Source organism: Cydia fagiglandana, chromosome 18 (assembly GCF_963556715.1).
Source record: "Cydia fagiglandana chromosome 18, ilCydFagi1.1, whole genome shotgun sequence".
Lineage (NCBI taxonomy): Eukaryota > Metazoa > Arthropoda > Insecta > Lepidoptera > Tortricidae > Cydia > Cydia fagiglandana.
The window spans coordinates 16,628,844-16,655,911 of NC_085949.1; the positions used below are offsets into that span (position 1 = coordinate 16,628,844).

The 27,068-nt window shown below is 38.9% G+C and overlaps 1 protein-coding gene across 1 annotated transcript in view; it reads right to left on the reverse strand.

Moving 5' to 3' along the window:
- The window catches only part of LOC134673419 (tubulin polyglutamylase TTLL5), a 72,071-nt gene that overhangs the window by 6,311 nt on the left and 38,692 nt on the right, over nt 1-27,068 (reverse strand). Inside the window, exons 8-18 of the mRNA XM_063531405.1 lie at nt 24,516-24,729; nt 23,050-23,306; nt 19,587-19,786; nt 18,630-18,702; nt 17,653-17,794; nt 11,988-12,186; nt 11,110-11,284; nt 9,634-9,777; nt 8,978-9,134; nt 3,646-3,812; nt 256-441 (exon numbers count right to left, since the gene is read on the reverse strand). Of these exons, the coding sequence (XP_063387475.1) occupies nt 256-441; nt 3,646-3,812; nt 8,978-9,134; nt 9,634-9,777; nt 11,110-11,284; nt 11,988-12,186; nt 17,653-17,794; nt 18,630-18,702; nt 19,587-19,786; nt 23,050-23,306; nt 24,516-24,729 (1,914 nt within the window). The remainder of the gene's footprint in view (nt 1-255; nt 442-3,645; nt 3,813-8,977; nt 9,135-9,633; nt 9,778-11,109; nt 11,285-11,987; nt 12,187-17,652; nt 17,795-18,629; nt 18,703-19,586; nt 19,787-23,049; nt 23,307-24,515; nt 24,730-27,068) is intronic.

Here is a 27,068-nt window from a genome sequence, read left to right on the forward strand (position 1 = left end):
ACAGAAATACAAGACCCGCTAGTAAAAAGTGGCAATATTGTTTTACTTTTTTTGGTCTTCAATTACGATGTTCAGTTTAGTCACTTATAATTTAGGCAGAAAATTACAAAAGAAATATTTTTTACGGGTTTTCATGCCGTTCCTTAGTCACTGGCGGAGCGGCAGCTAACTTTCACGAGGCTTCATGATACTTCACCCACTTAACGTATTATCATCATGGAGGCTCGGGCCGAGGTCTTATAGTATAATATGTACCTGTATCTCCTGGTGTTGATGGGTGCGAGGCAGGCGAGGTACTTGAGCAGCGTGTGGCGGCCGGAGCCGCCGAGCTTGGAGGGGGGCAGGTCCACGCAGTACGGCGCGCGCGTGTCGCCCAGGAACAGCGTCACGTAGTGCTCCATCTTCAGGTGGAGGAGCAGCACGTCTTCTAGGTCCGCTTCGCTGTCATATAATTGAGACTGTTACGATAGTGGTTACTAAACTTCACCAGTTCTATTTTAAATTAAATAACACAAGAAACAATTGTTTTGACGTCTAAAGACCAGCGGACGCAGGCAAGCCGCCAACAAGCCCGGTGGTATTCCCGATGGGTATTTTAGTAGTCGGGTTTGCATTGCCAGTCAAGCCTTTTTATGCCGGCAGCATAACCGCTCGTCAAAAACCCGCCGGCATAGTGTGTAGGAGCCTTAAAAGTAATAAGTGTAATATTCCACGGTTTGTCAATTTTAATTTACCCTTTCTTTCCAAATAGGAATCATATAAAAATGGGTATTTTAGATAAATTTATCTTAACAAAACCGCTAAGCTTAAGTGGGACTGGGCTGGACATGTCTGCTGCATGCACCCTGAAAGGTGGGCCAAAATGGTTACCGAGTGGCTCCCACGGAATACCATCGATGGCGCAGGCCGGGGTGCAGGCAAACCGAAAAGGAGATGACGGGACGACTTGCACGCATTTTATCCGGATTGGTAGGAAAGTACAAATGATAGGGTTAAGTGGAGGGGAGGCCTTTGCCCAGCAGTGGGACACTATAGTTCGTTTTTTTATGCATTAAAAATAAGGTAAACAAATTTGACGTGTATTTTAATTGAAAAACACATTTTAAAAATAAGTTACGGCAAATAAGAGTATGTAACAATTATGATCTACGATCATTTATGTTCTTCTGCTTTCAATAGCAATTAGTTATTGATTTATAAAAAGCGTTTTTCAATTAAAAGACATGTCAAGATCGCTTACCTTCTTTCAAGTTATTTCTAATGCTAAAAAAACGAACTATAGGCTAGGCTAAAAACCGGGCAAGTGCAAGTAGGACTCGCGCACCATACCATAAAGCAAAAAAACAAACGGAAAAAAAAGCAAAAAGAAAACGGTCACCCATCCAAGTACTGACCACGCCCGACGTTGCTTAACTTTGGTCAAAACTAGGGCTCCTGATATCCGTGATACACGCCGATCCGTAGCTACGGGTTCTTAAGCCCGGCGGTACTAAGATCACGAATTTCACGAACACGGCAAGGTACGTACCTCGTACCTGCGTTCGCGTCCGGATTCACGTGACACGCCGTGACACGCCATGATACGTAGCCCGTACCTGCGTGAGCTTCGGGCTCGGTTCCGTTGAATACTTATCGCACGTCTCGTAGGTTCGACACGCCCGGGAGAAAAATAAATAAGGACTAAGTATGTATTATTGAATTGAGTTACCACTTAGTATATAATATATCTATTTTAAAGTTGAGCAAATTATTTTAATAAACCTTTTGTACCCCATACAGTGTTGTTGTATTATTTTAGCAACCCTTTTATTAAAGTAGCTATTCATTGTAATTAATGCTTGGTTCTTTTAATTTATTACTGATTAATATTTAAAAGGCCGTACTATTGGAAATAAATTTTATTTCAAAAGTAATAAAACGAAATTAGAGCTATGAATAAAAAACTCACGATACATTTTTATTCGTAGCTCTTAGAGACCGCATCGTATCGTATCTATCTTCACTCAACGTCGCGGGCGGACCGAACCGGCGTGTTCTTATGATACGTGAAGCCGTGATCACGCCTACACGGATCTACACGGATTCACGTACCCTAATTTCACGTAACCGAATGTCACGTGCGGAACGGACCAGAAAACCGTTGCCGTGATTCACGAAACCGGGCGCACGGCTACGGGTTCACGAATCACGGACACGACCGCGAGCCCTAGTCAAAACTCACGTTTGCTGTATGGGAGCCCCACTTAAATCTTTATTTTATTCTGTTTTTAGTATTTGTTGTTATAGGGGCAACAGAAATACATCATCTGTGAAAATTTCAACTGTCTAGCTATCACGGTTCGTGAGATACAGCCTGGTGACAGACAGACGGACAGACGGACGGACGGACGGACAGCGAAGTCTTAGTAATAGGGTCCCGTTTTACCCTTTGGGTACGGAACCCTAAAAAAAGATCTAAATTTATATGTATAAGGACTAGTCTGCCCTGAGCCAAAGGGTGCAGCGATGCAGCGATGTAAACAGCAATTATACTTATAATCAACTAATTAACTAATAATCGTTTGTCCATATCTATCATTTCGACTTATGTATTTACAAATACATACGGAGAAAAGGATAAAATATACTTTTTTTTTCTACTCCCGTACTTTTATTTGTCATTTAAAGGGTCGTGCACACACCTTTAAAACCCTACCTTATAATTGTCAAGACAAGTCTTTAGTCTATTTCCCAAAAAAGAATTTATGCATACACGCAGTATCTTTTTGGCACTTTACCATACTTCGTGTAATCACCACTTAAAAAATATGGTATGAAATACAGTGTTGCCAACCTTATTTTAAATGTCATCTCTGACAAATAAGTGAACCATAGACGTTTTTTTTTAAATTTCATTCATTCCTTCATTCTTTTCCCGCCCGTGCCCTCCATTTTTGCTACTTCTTGAATTAAAAAGATTTGTTAAATTTAAAATTTTATTTCAAAGTAAGTGCTTGGTCGTAGAAAAAGTATTGTATGCAACGTTGTTTAACTGAGTCAAAAAATACTCGTACCGTCTTTATTAACAATTTTTGGCTTCGCCTCAAATTGTTACCCACGCCACTCGCCTTTTTTGACCTCTCTTAAACAACGGTTGCATAAAATACTATAACTAAATCAGGCCCGTAAAGTTTTATGAATAAGGGGGTTCATCATCATCATCATCATCTCAGCCTTAGGAGTCCACTGCTGAACATAGGCCTCCCCCTTTTTTGAGGGGTAAATGCCTTAGGGTCTCCCCAGATATATCGACGCGCATTCGGCAAAAGCCGATAGGAAAAAGCTTTATGTCCACGCAATAAGAGCGAAGAAGCCGACGACGCGTCGGCCGGCGCCGGCCGATGCGAGCCGAGCCGAACGACGACTTTTTCGCTCTTATTGCGCAGACATAAAGCTTTTTTCCATCGGATTTTGCCGATTCCGCGTTGACATATTTGGGGGAACCCTTAATCGCCACGCTTTGCAGGCGGGTTGGTGAGTCGCAGTCGAGTACGCCGAATTAGAGGGACGCTGCTGCCCGTCCACCGGTGATCTTGGACGTGGTTTAAGGACATACCCGGGTCCGGGGTCCGGGGATAAGGGGGTTAGTCGGTGTTTTTTCCTCACCTGGCAGAATAGAGGAACTGCGCAAAGTTGATGTTAGACACACAGTTCTCCCTGTCTTCGCTGTCCGTGTATAAGTCCGTCTCCCGATAGTACATGTAGAGGAAATCGTTCAGCTGCTTGGCGACGACTGCGCAGCGGTCCTTGTCGCACATCTTGATTGAGGGGCCCTGGGGACAGAGATACACTTATTGAAGATGATTACCTGAAACTTTGGTAAAGGCATCAATACTACGTGACGTAGCTACTAGAGTCAGACCAAGAAAAGTGTTCACCGGATTTGATAGCCCACGCAGTGCAAGTGTTATTTTAAACGTCAAATTGCGTCAAACTTCTATGAAATGATGACGTATAAATAACACGTGCACTGCGTGGGCTATCAAATCCGCTGACTTTTCTTGGACTCTAACAATCATTTATGAGAACACGCCCATGTCTTTCGTGCCTTAAACATATTGTAGAAGAAGAAGAAGAAGAAGATAAGCAAAGTGCAGCAAGCCCAGAGTCGACAGCTAAATCACTACACCTTATAAAACAAAATCCCCCGCAGCGTCTATCTGTGTGTAGGTAATTGTGTATGTTCGCGATAAACTCAAAAACTATAGATTTTCATAGGGTTTTCACCTAATAATAGAGTGCAGAGAGAAGTAGTTAGCAACCTGAAAACCTTAACACATTCATTGCCACTAAGTGCTACGGGTTACGCTCGTAGTAGCCGCGTTTTCGCCGTATGTAGCGCGTAGTCGCTACGAACAGTATACCCGACTGTCGGGTTCTTGACCCTGAATGTGTTAATAGGGTTCTTGGAGGAGCTGTGATGGTGTAGAATAATCACACAAAATACAAGGTGTTCACGAGGAATGCAAAAGATTTTAACCAGGCACTTCTGAGGTCAAAAGAAGGAAAAAATTTAATGAGTTAAGGACAATATTGCCAAAAAATTATTTTTTTGTTTGGTTTTTCAAAGTTTCTGAATGTATTTGTACATAAAAAGTAAATGTTATTGGTAACATGTCACTTTAACCGTTTTAGGTTTAGGTTTAAAGATATTTATTCTCATAAAAGACATACAAGTCACTTACACGAGAACAGAGTTACAAAGTAAAAGTAATCTAGACACGCGGCAGCGTGTCAAGCCAAGTTCAAGCAAAGGAACTGGCTAGCCAGCGCCGAGTGTAATATTACACGAACCACTTGGTGCCACTTTTGACCCTTCTATAACTCAAAACATCTTTGACGTAAACACATAAAACTACGTGTGTTTAATTATATCCATAAGGATTTCTAGAAGCCCAAATTTCATGAAGCTAGCTCAAACGGTTATAAAGGTATGAAGGTCAAAAAGTCGTAAATTTTAAGACTGACTTATGACTTATAGTACCTAAACCTAACCTACTTCCAGATGACCTAGAAGGATGAAATTTGGAATCCAGCTTGGTTATTGTGTGTAACCGTAGGAAAAAATCTAAAAATAAAATAAAGTTAAAAAATAGGGGGGGGTCCCCATACAAAAAAAACACTTTTTATTGGGACTGACATATAAGTACCTAAACCTAACCTACTTCCAGATGACCTAGAAGGATGAAATTTGGAATCCAGCTCGGTTATTGTGCGTAACCGTAGGAAAAAATCTAAAAATAAAAAAAAGTTAAAAAATAGGGGGGGTCCCCATACAAAAAAAAAACATTTTTTTTTTAATGTAGCGTTGGAACCGTTACAAGCAGATATTTGAAACGGTTTACTAACGAATGGGCCAAAATCGTTTCCCAAAGTATCACATCCCAAACTATGTTTCCCAAATTATCATTTCCCAAAAAAATGTTTGGCAAAACAACTTATCGCAAATTTTCAGTTAGCAATAGTCTTTTTTGGCAAGTTATTGTTTAGCAAATAATTACTTGGACAAGTTTCATTTTACCAAATATTATTTAGTCAAATGTATCATTAAGCATAACTTACATGTCCCAAAATATTGCATGGCATACAATTTACATACCAATAAAGTGGAGGCTGCAGAATTTTATTTGTCTAGTATTTAACTGATCATTACATATACATAGTAAAATGTAACGTCAAAAAAAAACATTCTTACTGCCAAAAATATGTAGTCAATGATCACTAAAATTAAAACTCCATTTTAATGTAAAATGACATCCAAATTTGTTACATCTTGCTATACTATTAAAGCAAATAACACCAAAGTAATCATTGTAACCCAAAAATAGTAAATACCACCAATATTCAAACCACATTTTAGTTTAAAATGTCATGCAATTTTTTTACATCTCGTTATTCTATTAAATTAATTAATCCACTTCGATGACCTTTTTTTAGTACATAGAATTTCGTTTCTGTAAGGACCGCAGTTCTAACCTAACCTAACCCACTTTTCTAATAGCATTTCGATTCTGTGAGGGTGACAGTTAACCTAACCCACTTTTCTGATAGCGGTTCCGTTTTGTGAGGATCGCAGTTCAAACCTAACCCAACCCACCCAAATTACGTAGAATTTAACGTACCTATTATAACATAACAAAAAGTACTTTAAATAGAGATGCCTATTTGTCAAATTTGCGAAGTGACAATTTTGACCAAACATCTTTTTGGAATATAATATTAGACAATAAAAAACGTTTGCTAAATAAGTTTTTGTCCTAATAACATTTGACAAAGTAAAATCATGCCAAATGATAATTTGACCAAATAAATTATATGCGAAGTGTAACTTTGCTAAAGGTTCCTTTGGGAAATGAAACTATTGCGATAAGTTTGTTGGGAAGTGAAATTTGGCGAAATGTATTTGGCCGAAACGAAAGTACACCATTTGAAACTACCCCAATATATGTATTATTATATTTGCTATATTAAAATAAAGTTTAGTCAAAAAATAAGTGGTGTCCCCATACAAAAAACTTGTAATACGCTCTAAACAACCGGCCAACGGTGTGTCGTCGGCGGCGCGCGGCACCACATAATTATACAAAGAACAGAAGTAAAAACCATACAGCGGAAACTCCGAGGCGGAAACACAAGAAAAAACATTAAATCTCAATACCTGCCTAGTTTTCTTTACAAAAAGTATTGATATCCCACCAAAAACATAAATGTAAAAAAGGAGAGCCAAGTTCAATACAAAAATGTTGCTTGGCTGTGGGGCTCGCCGCAAAAAGAATGGAGATCTAAATGAGTGCCACTGCCAAGTTCTATGCAAAATCCAAATATGTATTTATAGGAACAAAATAACATTATAAACAAGTATTAAACTCTATTTCTTTGTATTATTGGATACCTATAACAATTGCTGTTATTTAAAAAAATGTGAGATCTTAAAGTAGGTTAGATTTGGCTTGGCCAGGTTTTATCAGAATTACAATATATATAAAATGATTGATATAATGAAAACTGGCCAAGTCAAATCTAACCTACTTTAAGATCTCACATTTTTTTAAATAACAGCAATTGTTATAGGTATCCAATAAAACAAAGAAATAGAGTTTAATACTTGTTTATAATGTTATTTTGTTCCTATAAATACATATTTGGATTTTGCATAGAACTTGGCAGTGGCACTCATTTAGATCTCCATTCTTTTTGCGGCGAGCCCCACAGCCAAGCAAAATTTTTGTATTGAACTTGGCTCTCCTTTTTTACATTTATGTTTTTGGTGGGATCTTATCTACGGTAGCATACAAAAGTCGCTCGAGAGGTACACGCTCACGCAACAATTTTTTTTAAGGTGGGTAGTGGTTTAATAGTACATTATTGTCGAGGCTCGGAAGTAGCTACTTGCAGGCTGAGGATTCATTTTAAACGGACGACCTTGGGAGTCCGTTTAATTGAATCCGAAGCCAGCAAGTAGCCTTCCAGCCGAGTCATATATAGTGCTTTTCTCAAAAATGGTGCAATAAATATAAATATCATAGAAATATTTTACAAAACCAACGTTCTTACGGATATATTTTCACAGTAAAAGCCCTTGCCGCCTTTTTATCTTTTTTATAAAAAAAATAGAAGTGTATTTTTCTGCCGAAAATACCCCAACCTATTTAGACAGCTAAATAGTCGCGGTACTAATCATCTGTTTGGCTGTTTAATGGGCCTATGCCTTCATTTGATATGGTCATTTCAACTTTTAAAAAGTTTGGAACTCGACAAATAATGGAATTTGTATGCAACATTGCAGTCCCAAAATCGAGACTGCAATGTTTTTAACTTTTTAATTTTTGACTGACCATAAACTACGCGCTTCGCGACCAATTTTTTAAACGGCAAAGTCAACTTTACCGTCCATTTTTGAGAAAAATATATTGCGATAATTTAGTTTTAAACGCATTGAATGAGCCTGTCCCTCTCAGATCAGACGGTAATTTATTATAAAGCTGTGCACCTTCATACGTAAACATTTTTTTGCCTAATTGTGTTCTTATCTTTGGTAACACAATTAAACTCGCACGACGAGTAGTTCGTTTGGATATTTGCTTCTTCGTCATAAAGGCTAAGTTAGTATGGAGAGCACTGTTTAATATTTTCCTAACAAGAATGCTAGTACTATACATATACAATTGTTTAATGTTCATTAGGCCAGTTTCCGCATATATACGTGTGGTAGGTGTTAGACGGTGATAGTGAAAAAGAATTTTAATAATTTTATTTTGGAGTATTTGTAGGGAAGTTAGTTTTGTTTTCGCTGCGCTGCCCCACAGCTCAATCAAGTAGAGTAAGTGCGGTTTAATTAGTGAATTATATAATGTATAGCGTAGCTTATTTTTTCGTTTTGTACTTTTTTTTTGTAAATCAAGTACTTAGTTTTTGCAAAGTGGTACTTGTCACTTTTTGACATCTAAGGATATTTAGACTACGTTTCATAGTAGCAAAAACGCCATCAAAAAGGCGTTTTGCGCTATGTAACAATAAAAACTTGTTTTTTTCTTAATTGGTAACTCTGAATCTAGGCGAATTTCATAAAAGTTTATATGACATTTTTGTCTCTAAATATGATCAGGAATATGCTGATAAAATTATTCGGTATCCTCATGTTACACCGTGTATATGTCGGTGGCCGATCGTAAGATCAGGCATATCGTGAAATTCCTAGGCATATATAAACGTGAAAATCTTTGATTCGTTCCCTGAGTCGACGGAGCATTTGTGGGCAGTTTGCCCTTCGAGCATCTGAAGCGACCTAACGAACCTATCCTCCCTATATCGGTTTAATGTGACTATCTTCAAAACAATACACGGGAACATTACGATCTGCCTGATCTTACGATCGGCCGTCGACATATACGCAACGGCTGTAAAAATAAAATGGGCAATAAAACTAACTACAGTGCACCTTTACATTGTAAGGCATCCGGAGCGTGTTGGAGGCGCGCTTGAGGAAGCGCAGCGCGAGCGCCGCGTGCGCCGCGCCCAGCTCGTTGCTCGGGCACGAGATGCGCTTCAGCACGTGCGTCAGGTACAGCCCGAACGCGCGCCGGACCTCGCCCATCCTGGTTAAAAAAACAAGCTACTGTAGGGTATTATACTGTATTTAAAATAAACTATTTAGCACCATGCATGAAATAAAGCACCCAGATAATGAGAAAAACACAGATAGGAGTTATTTTTAAACACAAGTGTTTCAATCTGAAGCAATTGTTATTATACTCACGTGAGCCTCATTCCGTCGGCGAGCTGTTTCTTAACAAGCGCCTTGGCGTGTCGCGAGTCGCTCGGCGCGGTCGTAGGCGTGTGTTCGGACAAGTTGATGGCCGGCGCTGTGCTCGTTATGGTGACCGTCTCGTAGCGTTTCAATCTGAAGCAATTGTTATTATACTCACGTGAGCCTCATTCCGTCGGCGAGCTGTTTCTTAACAAGCGCCTTGGCGTGTCGCGAGTCGCTCGGCGCGGTCGTAGGCGTGTGTTCGGACAAGTTGATGGCCGGCGCTGTGCTCGTTATGGTGACCGTCTCGTAGCGTTTCAATCTAAAGCAATTGTTATTATACTCACGTGAGCCTCATTCCGTCGGCGAGCTGTTTCTTAACAAGCGCCTTGGCGTGTCGCGAGTCGCTCGGCGCGGTCGTAGGCGTGTGTTCGGACAAGTTGATGGCCGGCGCTGTACTCGTTATGGTCACCGTCTCGTAGCGTTTCAATCTGAAGCAATTGTCAGGATTACTGTCATTGTTGATGCCAAAATCAATTGTCATTCACAAATCCATTCATATATTCTCGATCGAACGAACTTGTCAATATTAACTTCCATTCAAATCAATTAGCTCTTAGAACTTAAAACGAACGCGCGCTTGTCGACGGCCATATTTGTTACCGCGCGAAAATATTAGAATTTCAGTTTGGCAAGCCGTAGTTTGTAGATGAACCGTGTTATTTTCCTGTAACCGTGTTATTTTATACGTGTAGCTGGTGAACGAAATACACAATGTGTAAATAAACCAACATTTCGTCAGGCGACAAGCAAGTCACTATTACAAAAAAAAATTAAAAAACATCGACCTTCTTTTTGTACTAATATGGTTCACTATGGCTATGAACTTGTGGTGGTACTTAGTGACTTTTGCTTGTCACCCGACGATTTACTCCCGATCTGTCGGAGCTACAGGTCCGTTGTCACACATTCAGGACATTCAGATCTCGGTAGCAGAGGCCAGCTTCAAACGACCGAATCGGATATTTGGTAACATTTTTTGGTGGCCCATGAGGGGATAGAGCAAATTATCAACAAATAATAAAAAATGTAAACAGGCTTTACAAGGTAAGCGCTAGGTAAGCGCTGGTGGCCTAGCGGTGAGAGCGTGCGACTTGCAATCTGGAGGTCGTGGGTTCAAACCCCGGCTCGTACCAATGAGTTTTTCGGAACTTATGTACGAAATATCATTTGATATTTACCAATCGCTTTTCGGTGAAGGAAAACATCGTGAGGAAACCGGACTGATCCCAATAAGGCCTAGTTTACCCTCTGGGTTGGAAGGTCAGATGCCAGTCGCTTTCGTAAAAACTAGTGCCTACGTCAAATCATGGGATTAGTTGACAAGCGGACCCCAGGCTCCCATGGGCCGTGGCGAAATGCCGGGATAACGCCAGGAAGAAGAAGTAAACAGGCTTTACAAGACTAACATTTTTCATTCGAAGTCAATAATAACCGACTACAAAAATTAATTATTTAGATTAAAATTAGATCAAAATAAGTCAGCAACGATTTTGATAGCACACGCAGTGCAAGTGTTATTTTAAACGTCAAATTCTGTGCCACGAAACATGGCTTCATAAAGAAATAGTTAATAGTTTTTAGTAATTAAGTTGATTTGCATGTTCTTATCTTGTACTTTTCAATGCCGTGTATGTAAATAAAAAAAAATAAATATTATAGGACAATTTTTACACAGATCAACCTAGTCCCACAGTAAGCTCAATAAGGCTTGTGTTGTGGGTATGTGTGGGTATGAATAAAGAAATTATCTATTTATCTACCTGTTTGGGGTGGGCATGGGCTGCGGCGCGAGGCTGGTGCTGGTGGCGGCGGTGGCGTGCGCGAAGTGCGGCAGCACGTGCGCGTGCACCAGCAGGTTGTAGTTGTGCGGCACCACGTTGTACGGCACGTTGTTGTTCAGCGACGTGGAGCATACTGGGATGCCGGACACCGGGTCTGTGGCGAAAAAGTTACACCAAAGTACAGTAAGTTATAGAATTAGTTACACCAAAGAGAACATGATACGAAATATTATTAAACTGCACAACGGGACTTAATCGCGTATTTAAGGATTAAGATTAACCTCCGACGTTTCGAGGACGGCGTTGTCCCCGTGTTCTCGGAGAAGACTGTCTAAAGTTGACATCAACATCTTCTAGCCGCGCGAGTTTTTCGAACTATACACTCAAGTCCCGTTGTGCAATTTAATAATGTTTGATAATCGTGAAAGTTTCAATCTGTATGATATGAAAGGTCTATAAGTGTCGCCATCTACTCGAGTATAGGTCAAAGGCGCCATCGCTCGAAAATATACCTTCACCCTATACCACCTTTGGCCTATGCTCGTGTAACGCGTAAATGGCGACACTTTTTAACATTTAAGAAATTTAACACATATCAGTGAAAGAACAAGGATCAAAATCAAATGGCGTTCTAAAAGTTTTAATCAGTTGTCGAAAGATGGCAGTAAATTTACTCTGGCTTCAAAAATTACTTTGACAATCCGCCTATATACTTCGGTTACACGGTTAAAACTTACGGAAGGTGTAACAAGAGCATAAAATACTTTTTACGAAATTCTGAGCTTGTAACTGACAAATCGTAAACCTTATTGCGAAGGCATAAGGTTCAACAATGAAGTATTGCTGATATTACTGACCGAGGTACTGCGCGTACTTCTGCCAGCTGTTCTGGCTGGGGAAGATGCGCACGAAGCCTCCCCGCCGGGCGTACTGCGCCCGCACCGCTCGCACCAGACGCAACTCTTCACTGGTCAAGGCCGCCGGCTCGGTCTGTCCGCTGGGTTTGCCGTTCGTTCGGCCCGCGCATACGTTCTCGGCGGAATGGACGCGCCGACACTGTAACAAATCCATACTAATATCAGGCGTGGCTCACTCCGCGATTTCGTCGCGTCGCAACAAGTAGCTACAAGTACATCCATCCCACCAATTTCGGTGGCTAGCCATAGGCCGGGCGTGGCGCTTGCGCCACCTAGCGGTCATATCTGTCCTAATCGTAACAGACGCGTTTTGTTAGAAAGTGAGTCTTCTGTACCTAGTACTATTATTTATTCTATACTATAATATCTTTATATATAAACGCGAGCCGGTTTAACGGTAGACCTAAATGAAATTATGCTCAATCGAAAAAGCTTGAAAAAATATCACTTTTGAATCGAGAACATGTATCCGCAAAATTCGTATTGTCGAGTATTTTGCATTTAAAAGTGAAAAAATTTCGACAAAGAATGCAAATGTTCAATTTGTTGGTTGACATTTGACAGGTACGGATGCGTTCAGACACCGCGATGTAACCGCGAACAAAGAAATTCGCAAAATATCTCTGTCAATCTAAATACGCTTTTAGGCGTCGACAGGATTATCAATATGATGATATTATACTACTCTTTCGATCAAATCGACCGAAAAGAAATTGACGTCAATCTCATCTTGCATCCATCCCATTTATTGTGACATTGAAATGCTCTAAAGAGGAGTTTTAGTAAAGTTTCCGAACGGTCTTCAAACTGTCATGTCAACACTTTAACATCTCTTCTTCTCAGTCACTCTTGAATTGAATGTTAAAAACCTAACTGTTTTTGCCTAACTGAAATCATCCTGAAATGTGTAGTTTGAAGTGTAAAAATTGTATAAATAACGATAAACAGTGATTTACATTACATTTTGTACTTACCAAGTTACCAGTCTTTGTAGAAACCGAAGTGACATGTTTAACGGATGTTAAAATTTGGATTTAAACTGGGCGAGTAAGTATTTGTTTTATTATTTTGTTAGTTTATAAGACAATAGTCCTTACACACACGTGAGACACATTAGCATTACATGTTACAAAGTTCATAGCGTCGTGAGCAACGCCCAATTTCTCTTTACTTAACGTATGAGAGTTTGGGAACAAACTTTGTGATGCACGCATTTGCATTTACATCCTTTTACACCTACATACATTACCTTATAATCAGTAAGATGTGTGTAGTGTCAACACTTTAAATATATTTGAATTTGTCAAATATAAAAATAAATATTATTAGGGACATTCTTACACAAATCTCAGTCTCTTTCCTTGAAGTCTTAATTACATAGAAAATAGGGATGTACCGACTAGTCGCCGACTAGTCGGGAAAGCCGACTATCCGGCCACATTTGTAGTCGGCGATTAGTCGGCGACTAGTCGGCAAAAATGGCCGATTAGTCGGCACTTTATTAGTGAAAGAAAAACAGAAAAAAAGAAATCAACTGTCAATATTTACCATATGATTTATGTCTATTTTACTAAAATATCTCTTCAGGATGCATACAAAAACTTTTGTTCATATAATTGACCGTTTGATCGTTATCGTATGCAGGTGGGCTGGTGTTTTCCTCTACAGGGGGGGGGTTTAAATTCTACTAACAGAATTGAAATCGAGTGGCCAATACCACTAGATTCCAAATTTCGATCGCTCGTATTTCAAAAAATTGCATTTCGCCGTTTTCCACCGATTTTCGAGTGACGAAATCTAGCGATCGAAATTAAAAAATCAACCCCCAGGTCGATCTCAACTGATTCTCGTGTAATTTCATGGCCAAGTTCGATAGTTAAATGATTTTATTATTATTCAGTTTTTTTTAACGGTGGAGAAATGGGGAACTGTTCATGTTATTGCAAAGCTTAGAGACTTAGTTAGGGCACGTTGTTCGTAAAGATGCTGACCACAGGGGATAGGTTCTTAACTGGCGACTACGTACGGAAAATAGAGCTTTGGAAATACCTCCTATAAGCTGTACTGACAGTCTGCTCAGGATCGCAAATAAAAGAAAGACAGAAATTGAACGAAGATTCTTGTAATAGGTCTTTGAACCTGTAGAGAATACCTTTTAGCTAATATGATGAATAGCGCAACCAAAGGAGCAAAACTATTGTTCTTCACCTGAACTATATCACCATATAGACTTGTTTAAATCATATAAAACTGTAAATCAGTATGTACCTACTATTGTGTGACCTTACAGGGTGTCATGACATGAACTGGCCTTTTAATTTGTAACACTGAATTATGTACATGACAATGCTATATTGAATAAATTACTAAATGACTAAACTTATACGAAACTAATGATCTGGCCGACTAGCCGACTAGTCGGCCGACTAATCGGCCATTCGAGCGCCGATTAGTCGGCTAGTCGGCCAAATCAATAGTCGGTACATCACTAATAGAAAACATCCATGACTCGGGAACAAATATTTGGGCTCATCATACAATTAAATGCTCTTACCATGATTCAAACCCAAGACCATTGGCTTCATAGGCCGGGTCACCACGCACTAGGCCAGACCGGGCAAACATTTTATATTGAATATGTCTTTAAAGTTGTATTTCATTTCAGAAAGGCTTCAAACATAGCACAACTAGCCACCTGGACGGAAAGCGACCTTGCATGACAAACTAATAAGTGAGCAAGATGAAAGTGAAGCGAGAAGTCACAACCGACTGACTCCGTTCTGATTATATGGACTGTGATGTGAAACAAACAACTACAGTGTACAGTGGACACATTTGATATTTGTGCTTTAGACTAACTTCAAAGAATCAAACTTGAGGTGTATCAGTGAATCTCCGGAGACAATGTAAGTTAAATATAAGATTAAAAGATAATAAGATATATACATAGGTAGTATACATATATAATAAGATATATTTTATTCTTATTCAAATAACAGTGTAAATAACAGCTTCAGAGTTTGACTTTAATAAATCATCAGGTGACAACTAAAACAATATTAATTACTGCTACAATTTCAGACTCATAGTGAAGCTTAGTTATAGTAAACAAGGTTGATTTTTAGGGTTCTGTACCCAAAGGGTAAAAACGGGGCCCTATTACTAAGACTCCGCTGTCCGTCTGTCTGTCACCATGATCTCATGAACTGTGATAACTAGATAGTTGAAATTTTCACAATTGATGTTTTTCTCTTGCCGCTATAACAACAAATACTAAAAATAAAATTAAATAAATATTTAAGTGGGGCTAATGCTGGGCTGGATATGATCGATGAAATGAGTAGGTTTTTATTAATATGTTTTAAAATGCCATGTTGGTGGCAAACAAGCATACAAGGCTGTTAGTGCTGGTGGCAAGATGGTATGTGGGACTTTAGACTATAGTTCGTTTTTTTTAGCATTAGAAATAAGGTAAACAATCTTGATTAGTCTTTTAATAGAAAAACACATTTTAATTTAAAATAAGTTACGGCAAATATGTAACAATTATGAATCGAATACGATCATTTATATTCTTCTGCTTTCATAAGTAATAGTTATTGATTTTTAAAAAGCGTTTTTCAATTAAAAGACATGTTACCTTCTTTCAAGTTCTTTCTAATGCTAAAAAAACGAACTATAGATCTCTGCATCTCCAGGGGACTCACATTGTTGACCTGTTACGAGTACAAAATCTATACACTCTTATTAGGGTTCCGTACCCTAAAAACGGGACCCTATTACTAACACTCCTCTGTCCGTCTGTCTGTCATAAGGTTGTATCTCATAAACTGTGATAGCTAGACAGTTGAAATTTTCACAGCAAAGTATTGTATCTGTTGCCGCTATAACAACAAATACTAAAAACAGAATAAAATTAACAAAGTGGGGCTCCTATGCAATACCTAAACGTGATTTATTTGCCGTTTTGTGCGTAATGCTACGGAACCCTTCTTGCGCGAGTCCGATTCGCACTAGGCTGGTTTTTCTTAGTAGTTAGTTATATGACATTTATTCCAGTTTTCTTCTCTGTCTGTCTGTCACCAGGCTGTATCCCATGAACCGTAATAGGTAACTAGGCAGTTGAAATTTTCACAGATGATGTATTTCTGTTGCCGCTATAACAACAAATACTAAAAAGTACGGAACCCTTCGTGCGCGAGTCCGACTCGCATTTGGCCGGTCTTTCTTAGTATATGACATTTAAGGCTCCGTTACACAGGCGCGTTTTGCGGGCGGCGCGTGAGCGGTGCGCGCCGGTTTTTCATAGAGCCAGACTCGCACTTATCCAGTTTTTGTTTTTTTTTTTTTTGTAAACGAATTTAATATTTAACGGACAGGCTTTAATATTAAAGAATTAAATCGTAAACATAATTTCCATATGTACTTTCATTTTAGTGCCATGAAGGGTAGGTACAAAAGGGGGAACTCTTTCCTTTGAGATCGGAAAGTGGGTTAGGTTATGCCTGGAGGCCTTTACAGAACTGATCTGCGACCAGAACAGTAGGTCAGGTTAGAACTGTAATCCTTATACTAGAACCAAACTGCAACCAGAAGTGGGTTAGGTTAGGTTAGAACTGCGACCCTTACAGAACCGAACTGCTACCAGAAAAGTGGGTTAGTTAGGTTTTTTAATTACATATTTGTTTTTAGATATATCGAAATAGTAAGTTTTTAGAGTTATAATTTTATGTTACGGATTTAAAGTTTTCTGAGATGCGATATTAAGCATGTAACCGCCATTATTCATCATGTCGTTTTGAAGTCTAAAAGTAAATAATTACTCATGAGTAACAAAAACAAAAGTATTATTTATTTTACCCGAGCGAAGCCGGGTTTTCATCTAGTAATATTATAAATGCAAAAGTGTGTCTGTCTATTACCTCTTCACGCTTAAACCGCTGAATCGAATTGGATGACATTTTGTATGGATATAGTTTAAGGCCCGGAAAAGGACAGGATAGTTTTTATCCATCATCATCATCTCACGCAGACAGTCGCGGGCCGAAGCCAGTTCTGTATATAAATAACTAACCTAAAACCACATGTTCGGCTTTGTATCAGATATGAGGTCTCATTGTAGTGCATAATTATATTCCTTCGTATTTTCACGGAAACGTACGAACGTGTCTTGCTATTTCAGTCAGTCTCGTTACAAAAAGTACTGATGTTGACGTAGCACGACAAATACGAACTTTCCGTGAATATACGACGTAAAACAATTATGCACTGTACTTTAATTTCACAAAGTTACATTATTACCCCCTTATTCATAACCGCCCTACAAACCTCAATTAGTTAATAATCGTTTGTCCTTATCTGTCATTTTGACTTACGTATTTGTAAGAAAGGGTTAAAACATAATTTAACTAAATCAGACCCGTAAAGTTTTATGAATAAGGCCCACTTGCGCCATCCCACTAACCCGGAGTTAAGCGGTTTAACCGTCAACCCAGTGTCAAATTGTACTGGTAACCATGGTAACTCCAGGGTTAACCGGTTAACCCTGGGTTAGTGGAACGGTGCAAGTGGGCCTTAGGGGGTTAGTGATTACAAGATAACGTACCGCTCCGATCCTCATCTTGAGCGAGTTCTGCGGCGCAGCCTCGGTCTTCCCCATGGACACGGCCGGGAGCCCCACTAGAGTCAGCGTGTCAGCTAACAGAGCTGATTTGACGCGCGCGTCTAGAGGACTCTCACATGCTAAGCTATGGGAAAACAAATAATTATTGATGACCAATAATAACATAAAAATCAAGAATAAATTTAATCTTTTGGACGCCAATGACCGATACATTCGCGCCGCAGGTCCAACGCTAAAGACGGATTAATCGGTCACAGAGCAACATAGACCTACGTGCATACGCATAAAGTTCAATTTCAATTTTGACACTATGGTGACGTGGCGTCCGAGTGACAGCTTTTGTGTTTGACACGGCGTCGAAAAGGTTAAAAGTGGAAAAAATCCTGTCTTGGGTGAGACTCCGGTAGCCGTTTAAGAAGTGTAACACTCTTACGGTAGGGTCCCCTTGACCCATATGGTGGAAAAATTTGCTGGCTATGGATGAGGTCTTGGTGGCTCAGATGGCAGAGTGGAGTATCGATCCGGAGGCCGTGAGTTCAAGTCTCAACCAAGACAGGATTTTTTTTTCACTTTTAAATTTATTCTAAGCTTAATAGCATCGTTCGCAGACGTTTCTGCTTGTTAAAAATTTAAATTTATATATTTTTTATGTATAAATCATATTTGATAGTACCTAAGCACTTTTATACCTTTCAGCCTTTATTCACACGAGAGCTTTTTCAACGCGCATTAAAAGAGCGATTGAATGACACAAATGGATAAATGTGTATTTATCACACGATGGCGGTGGCACTTTTTATCAAGCATTGTTGGATTTCGACTTTAAGCGTTGGTCGTTTTATCGAATTTAGCATGCGAACGGATTCAAGCGCTTTTTTAACGCGCGTTGAAAAAGCGCTCGAATAAGGACTAACAGCAAATACACAGCAAAATAAGGACGAAAATTAATATGCACTTGCCTGGGTGATAAGTTGATCTCAAGAAGCCACGGCTTTAGCATATCGTCGATCAGGATATCGTACCCGAATAATTCTGGAATAAATCATAGACTTTAATTATATGAATCAAACCAATATTTAATCCTTTATTTAACATGCGTTTGAAATACAGATGTAAACTGCAAAACGTAATTCAATACCAAAAAAAGTTGAAAATGTTGCCACTTTTTTACTAGCGCGTCTTGTATTTTATGTAAAAATAAGTAAATAAAAGTGCTTTTTTGAATCGTAGGAGTAAAATTACTAATAAATCAATTATCTTAGCGTGATTATTTATCAAAATGAATTTACTATTTAACAAACAAATTATTGCAGTGGCAACATTGTCTTACTTTTTTTGGTCTTGAATTACGTTTTGCAGTTTAGTGCATACTTATTTTCCTTTGTATTTTCTTGGAAACGTTCGTATTTGTTTTGCTACTTCAGTCAACCTCCGTACTTTTTGTACCGAGATTGACTGAAATAGCAAGACACGTACGTATTCGTAAAAAAAACGATGGAAAATAATTATGCACTACATCTGTACCTACTAACAAACAAAATTATATACTAACGACCCGGCCCGGGTTTTTGAGTTGATCGCGAACATACATACACACAAATAGACAGACGCGGCGGGGGGCTGTGCTTTATATAGGGTATAGTGATACCCGTTGTGTGATGGCTTCTCTACACGATGGGCCAACGCCGTGAACGCCGGCTACTCCAAGGGACGCAGCCATGCGGTAGAATGAGATAGCAATATCACTTGCTCCCTCTAACGCATAAATGCGTCCCTTGGAGTGGCCGGCGTTGGCCCATCGTGTGTAGAGGAGCCATGAAATGTTGTGGTCGAAAATCGGCAGCATAAGTGAGCGCTACAAGGTTGTCACGCATGTTTGACTATCATATATAGCTATCTGTGTGTCTCTCTCTTACCAAAGCAGTTGAAGAAGTTAGGCACGAATATCCTGGCGGCGGCCGTGATGGTCTGCGCCGAGGACAGGATGGACTTGACCACCAGGTCCTCGATGGAAGCCATGAGGGCGGTTGTGTTGCGGCCCTGCTTCCGTAGGTGGCGCAGTAGTGCGGATAAGGTCCATTTGTGGCCGATGTTGCCAGCGTTTGGGTCGTCGCATCTGATAAAAATAGATTTTGAAGAAAATTTATGAAAAATATAATAGTAAAGATGATTAATGATACAAAATGTATAGTGATGTTTAGAAAGTTGTTTAAGATAAATTGTGTACCACTAGATACCTACAGATTAAGCTGAGGTTTTTTAAACCCAATTAATACCATTGTAGATCAGAACAACATAAGCATAGACCCTCTTCAAAAAAATTCCTAAGCTTATAAATATTATAATAATCAAAAAACCTATTGAGCATCAAGAAACTATTGTCTACCCTTATAGACTGGTCATATTTTTCATCAAAACGATTTCGACTGGCAAAGCATATTACTTTTTGGCAACCGGGTTTTTTAACCTAATTAGACCCCGCTGAATCCGAATTTGCCGGTTGCTCGATCGAAATCTTGACCGGAAGTGAGATATTTGACATTAAAGGTCCCTTTTTTTAGTTTTTCATAAATAACTCTTAAACGGAGGCGCATAGCAAAAAATGTTCTATTACATAAGTAATCTGCATAAAATTGCCTACAAGAAAGATTCAGTACAATTTTTCGCTAGGATCAATATTCAAAGAGATATTAACGCGGGAAATTTAATTATAATCACTTCTAAGGTCCCTTTTTTTAGTTTTTCGTAAATAACTCATAAACGGTGGCCAATATCAAAAAATATTGTTCAACGATAATAATTTACACAAAATTTTGAACAAAACAGATTCAGTACACTTTTCGCAGGGATCAATATTTAAAAAGATAATAAAGAGGGAAAGTTCTAGTATAATGAAATCTAAGTTTCCTTGTTTTTATTTATTCGTTAATAATTTGAAAAGTATGACTCATAGCAAACAAAATCTTATACCTAAATAATAAACATAAAATTTCCTACAAGAAACATGTAGAACACTTTTCGCTAGGATCAATATTTAAAAAGACAAAGCAGCGGGTAAGTTAATTATAAATAATTTTAAAGTTCCTTTTTAGTTATTTGTAAATAACTCGTAAACGGTGTCCCATAACAAAATAGGTTTTTAAAAATAAATTATCTACATAATATTCCCTCCAAAAAACATCTGGAACACTTTTCTCTAGGATCAATATTTAAAGCGATATTAATGGAAGAAAGTTAATTACAATCAGTTCACAGGTCACTTTTTATTAGTTTTTCGTAAATAACTCGTAAACGGTAGCCCTTTGCAAAATAATATTCTACATAAATATTAAACATAAAATTGTACACGAAAAAGGTTCTGTACACTTTTTCGCTACGATCAATATTTAAAGAGGTATTAAAGGGGGTAAGTTCAATAATCAATAATAATGAATTTCCAAGTCCCTATTTTCAGGTTTTCGTAAATGACTCGTAAACGGATAAATGGGGGGGGAATGGTCATTGTTTGGCTATGGGGGGGGGCTTTATCTCCGAAACTACTGGGTTGACGTATTGATGACAGGAAAACCTATTAGAAATATGCAGTCAAGCGCGAGTCGCACATTACTTAGTTTTTGAACCGACCCCTACGGGTTTTTTAATGGCAATTCACTCGCGTTTCACATATAAAGAATACGTTGTTGAAATTTGGGTAATGTACGGAACCCTTGCAACGCGAGTCCGACTCGCGCTTGGCCGGTTTTTTCCTTTTGAGGTACGGAACCCTAAAAACTAAAAAGAAGTGACCTGTGAATTGATCGTAATCAACTTTCTTTCTTTAATATCGTTTCAAATATTTATCCCACAGAAAAGTGTTCATTATGTTTTCGTAGAAAATTTTATGCCGATTTTTTATTTAAGGACTTATTTTGCTATGAGCCTTATTTTACGAGTCATTTACGAAAACCTAAAAATATGGACCTGGAAATTGATTATAATTAACTTACACCCTTTAATACCTCTTTAAATATTGAACGTAGCAAAAAAGTGTACAGAACCTTTTTTGTGGACAATTTTATGTTTAATATTTATGTAGAATATTATTTTGCAAAGGGCCACCGTTTACGAGTTATTTACGAAAAACTAATGAAAAGTGACCAGTGAACTGATTGTAATTAACTTTCTTCCATTAATATCGCTTTAAATATTGATCCTAGAGAAAAGTGTTCCAGATGTTTTTATGGAGAAAATTTTATGTAGATAATTTATTTTTAAAAACCTATTTTGTTATGGGACACAGTTTACGAGTTATTTACAAATAACTAAAAAGGAACTTTAAAATTATTTATAATTAACTTACCCGCTGCTTTGTCTTTTTAAATATTGATCCTAGCGAAAAGTGTTCTACATGTTTCTTGTAGGAAATTTTATGTTTATTATTTAGGTATAAGATTTTGTTTGCTATGAGTCATACTTTTCAAATTATTAACGAATAAATAAAAACAAGGAAACTTAGAATTCATTATACTAGAACTTTCCCTCTTTATTATCTTTTTAAATATTGATCCCTGCGAAAAGTGTACTGAATCTGTTTTGTTCAAAATTTTGTGTAAATTATTATCGTTGAACAATATTATTTGATATTGGCCACCGTTTATGTGTTATTTACGAAAAACTAAAAAAAGGGACCTTAGAAGTGATTATAATTAAATTTCCCGCGTTAATATCTCTTTGAATATTGATCCTAGCGAAAAATTGTACTGAATCTTTCTTGTAGGCAATTTTATGCAGATTACTTTTGTAATAGAACATTTTTTGCTATGCGCCTCCGTTTAAGAGTTATTTATGAAAAACTAAAAAAAGGGACCTTTAATGTCAAATATCTCACTTCCGGTCATGATTTCGATCGAGCAACCGGCAAATTCGGATTCAGCGGGGTCTAATTAGGTTAAAAAACCCGGTTGCCAAAAAGTAATATGATTTGCCAGTCGAATCAAGAAGGAGAGCGATTTTGAATTTTTATGTCTAGTCTATTAGCCGGCCACATATTAAAACTTGCCAAAACAAATTCTAATGTGAGATGACATACCACTTTGTTTCACCTACTCTCAAAACGGACAAGGTACAAATGTATACAGGGTGGCCAAAAAATAACTGCATTCCCGTTGCCAGGGAGGATTATACCAATCAACTTTTACTATGGGACCAGCACCGAAATCACGAAAAAAAATTTGGCCGTTTCATACATTTTGGCTGGTCCATTTTCTATGGGAGGGTAAATTTTTTCGCGATTTCGGGGTTGGTCCCATAGTAAAAGTTGCTCAGTATAATCCCAAAACCTCCCTGGCAACGGGAATACACTTATCTATTGGCCACCATGTATATGAAATCTATACTCACTTGATATAATCCGTATGATATTTATTAATGCTATAATTGCACAGATGCATGCAAGGGTTCCAGAGATTCTTGTTAGTCTTATCATACTTGACAGTCGCGAACCGCACCAAGCCCTCCTCATACAAGTATATCAGCAGTGGGTCTATGGACGTCACGCACACATACAGGCGGAGGTCGCATTTGTGCCCGCCGATGAGGAGTGGCTTGTCTATGTATTTGGCGACGACCACGTTTTCGCCTTTTGGGATTTGCTCGGGCTGAAAAAGATGGAAATAATGGCGTTATTCCTAAATATCGATTAAATTTTACAGTGAAATTATTTAATTTCCGTACCATTTCGTGTCTTACAGGGACCTAAATAACTCGAGGACCGCGAAAACTGGTGCATACTCCACCGACAAGAGCCACGCTCTTAAATTATGATGATGATGATGACCATTTCGTACCTTGTCACAGTGACAATCAATTATGAAAAACGCTAGGGACCTCATACTATAATGAGTAATATAGAAGCAAAGTCAGCAACATCCACTTAAACTGATGAAATAATTACAACCTTAATGAAGTGTAATAAATAAATTTAGTTGAAGTGGATGTTTCTGACTTTGCTACTATAAGACTCTATTGTCACTGTGACAAGGAATGATATATTATGGTACTGAAATTAAATTATTTGACCGTATAAGCCGTCAGTAATCGTTTGTCCCTAGCCGTTGCTATTTGCGTTTCTCAAAAAGAAACAAAATTTAACAGAGATTTACTAATTTGTATAAGAATTAGGCCTAGTCAGCGCCATGGAAAATGGCCCTTTCAGACGCAAAGGTGCCCATCACGCTCGGCGCATTGCCTCTGCATCAGGAATGACCCCGGAGCGAGGGTGTTGACACTTATAGTATTAACTATGTAAATCCCTCGTCCTCTGCTAGAAGCGGCCGGCTTCACGATCCTCGGTCCCTTGGTCCTGTAATGCGCCGTGCACAATTCCTTGAACTCTGCCGGCATGAGGAACGTGGTGGGTATGAGGTCGCGCTCGCCGCATTGCCACGCTGGATCGCGATAAACAGCCTCTGCATCAGAATTGACCCGGAACGAGGGTCGTGACCTCCCACGCTGCCCCAATTCGCTCAAAAACACTTACAGTATTAACTATATAAATCTCGCGTCCTCTGCTAGAAGCGGCCGGCTTCACAATCCACGGCCCCTTGGTCCTGTAATGCGCCGTGCACAATTCCTTGAACTCTGCCGGCATGAGGAACGGAGTGGGTATGAAGTCAAGTGGCCAGTTAAATAATAAATACTTACAGTGTTAACTATATAAATCCCGCGTCCTCTGCTAGAAGCGGCCGGCTTCACGATCCACGGCCCCTTGGTCCTATAATGCGCATAGCACAATTCCTTGAACTCTGCCGGCATGAGGAACGTGGTGGGTATGAAGCCGGGTGGCCAGTTAAATAATAAATACTTACAGTGTTAACTATATAAATCCCGCGTCCTCTGCTAGAAGCGGCCGGCTTCACAATCCATGGTCCCTTGGTCCTGTAATGCGCCGTGCACAATTCCTTGAACTCTGCCGGCATGAGGAACGTGGTGGGTATGAAGTCGAAGTGCTTCAGGCCGCGGAAGTATTGCATCTTCTCTATGTTCTTGAATAGCTTGTCCTTGCGTGTTAGCTCGTATGATCTGGGGACAAGAGAGGTCTATTATATTGAGGTTTAATAAATAAAAAAAACCGGACAAATCAAATAAAATCAAATCAAAATATTTATTTGCATAAATAAGGGTACAATGGGTACAAAGGGTACAGGTGCGAGTCAGACTCGTGCATCAAGGGTTCCGTACCATTATGCAACAAACGGCAAACAAAAATCACGTTTGTTGTATGGGAAAAAAATAAAAAATGTATGGAGAAGTAAGTCGTCTCGTGATACTTTATATTTTCTGCTACATATTTCTTGTGATCCGAACTTTGAGTCATCGGAAACCGTAAAATAATTCAGTTATGCTTTATTTCTTTCGTTTAAAGCCACTACAAAAAAGTTCAATTGGAGTTACCACGAAAAAAGTATATTAGATAATATAATTTACTTCAAACACGCATCGTCATTGGTAAGTTTAAAAACTATCCCAAAAAAGTCTGCGATAACCATAAAAAGCTCGATGGCTTATTGCCCGACACATAGTAGGTATCTTGATAAATAAAGTACTTCGCAGTTCTTACGTTATAAGTTCGTTTTTTTTAGCATTAGAAAGAACTCCGCAGAAGAAAGCGTGCAGTTTATGTCAGGCTCTTTAATTGTTAATAATTATTGAATTATCTAATGTAGCATGGTCAATACATATAATTTACTTCAAATTATTACCGCTAAAAGTGCCGGATTTGGAACCACAAGCTTACTTCTGCGAAGTTCTTTCTAATGCTAAAAAAAACGGACTATAGAATGAGAAATTACTTTTTCACATCGAACTTTGTACAGTGTTCATGCTTAGAGAACATTACTGCGAGAAAAAAGGTAAAGTGTGACCTACTTTAGATGTAAAAGCGAGAAGTAATGCTATAAATCAACTTATCTCAGGTTTGCATGCAAATAAATCATTGTTTTGTTGTATATTACTAAATGCATGAAGTAAAAGTAGAACCCATAGGCTTCGTTGGTTTTAAAAAAACGTTGTGCACACGAGAAGATTGCCAAAAATTACAATTTTATTTTTAACTAATCCGTATTGTAATGTTTTTTAATACCTCGAATGCCACGCCTATCGTACACGATACGCGTACCTACAATCGTGATATAATAGAGAGCTTTTCAGTCGAGTACCGTGTTTAGGTTACGAAAATTGCTGAGTGGCCTAAGTAAGGTAAGAGATTGAAAAGCTAGATTATATCACTATTGTACACGTACAATACTTTTTCTATCAGTCAATTAAAATAATAGTTTTTACACGATTGCCCAAGTGCCCAAAAAAGGAGTATATTGTTTTTCTACTACAGTAAGTATCTATGCAGTACACTGAAAGGGAGATTGGGTCGTAGGACCACACCAGGACCGTCAGAGATCATCCACCCGTGTAGTCAGGCTTTGGTGTAGCAGAATCATCGGCACAGTGTGGCCATTATAAACCTTACCTCGGTAAGTGTTTGACTCGCTGCCTGACCAGTAACGCCTGCAGCACACCGAACGGGATTGGATCGTAGGACCACACCAGGACCGTCAGAGATCATCCACCCGCGTAGTCAGGCTTTGGTGTAGCAGAATCATCGTCAAAGTGTGGCCATTACAAACCTTACCTCGGTAAGTGGTTGACTCGCTGCCTGCCTAGTAACACCTGCAACACACCGAAGGGGATTGGGTAGTCAGACCACATCAGGGCCGTCAGAGATCACCCACCCGTGTAGTCAGGCTTTGATGTAACCTAACCATCGTCACAGTGTGGTCATTCTAAACCTTACCTCGGTAAGTGGTTGACGCGCTGCCTGACCAGTAACGCCTGCAGCACACCGAAGGGGATCGGGTAGTCAGACCACATCAGGGCCCAGTCGGAGGCCGAGGGCTCCGCCTCGAGGAGCCCATGCGCTTGCAGTAGCAACGAAACCAGGCGCGCCCTTTAGTAAACCACAGATATAAGTTACTATGATAGTATTTGTAAACGCAGAAAGGGATTCTAAAGATAAATAAATTAAACTGTTATGAGGTTAATTAATGTTATGATTAACTACAATACTTTATTTACCATAAGATTAATTTCTGCGCTACATCATTGTCATTATAACTCATACATGTGGTAATACTGTTTCCGAATTTACGTTTTAGTAAGTGATCTTGGTACAAAATCTTACCTCGGGAAGTGGTTGACCTATGGTACGGAGAAAGCGACCTTAACACGTCAGGCTTAGTGTGTAAACCGGACTACTTAAGGCTAGTGTTTTACGCCCAGTATCTTAAAAACCGTATTCGTAACTTGGTTTCTGTTTGAATTTTAGTGATCTTGGTACAAAACTTACCTCGGAAAATGGTTGACTA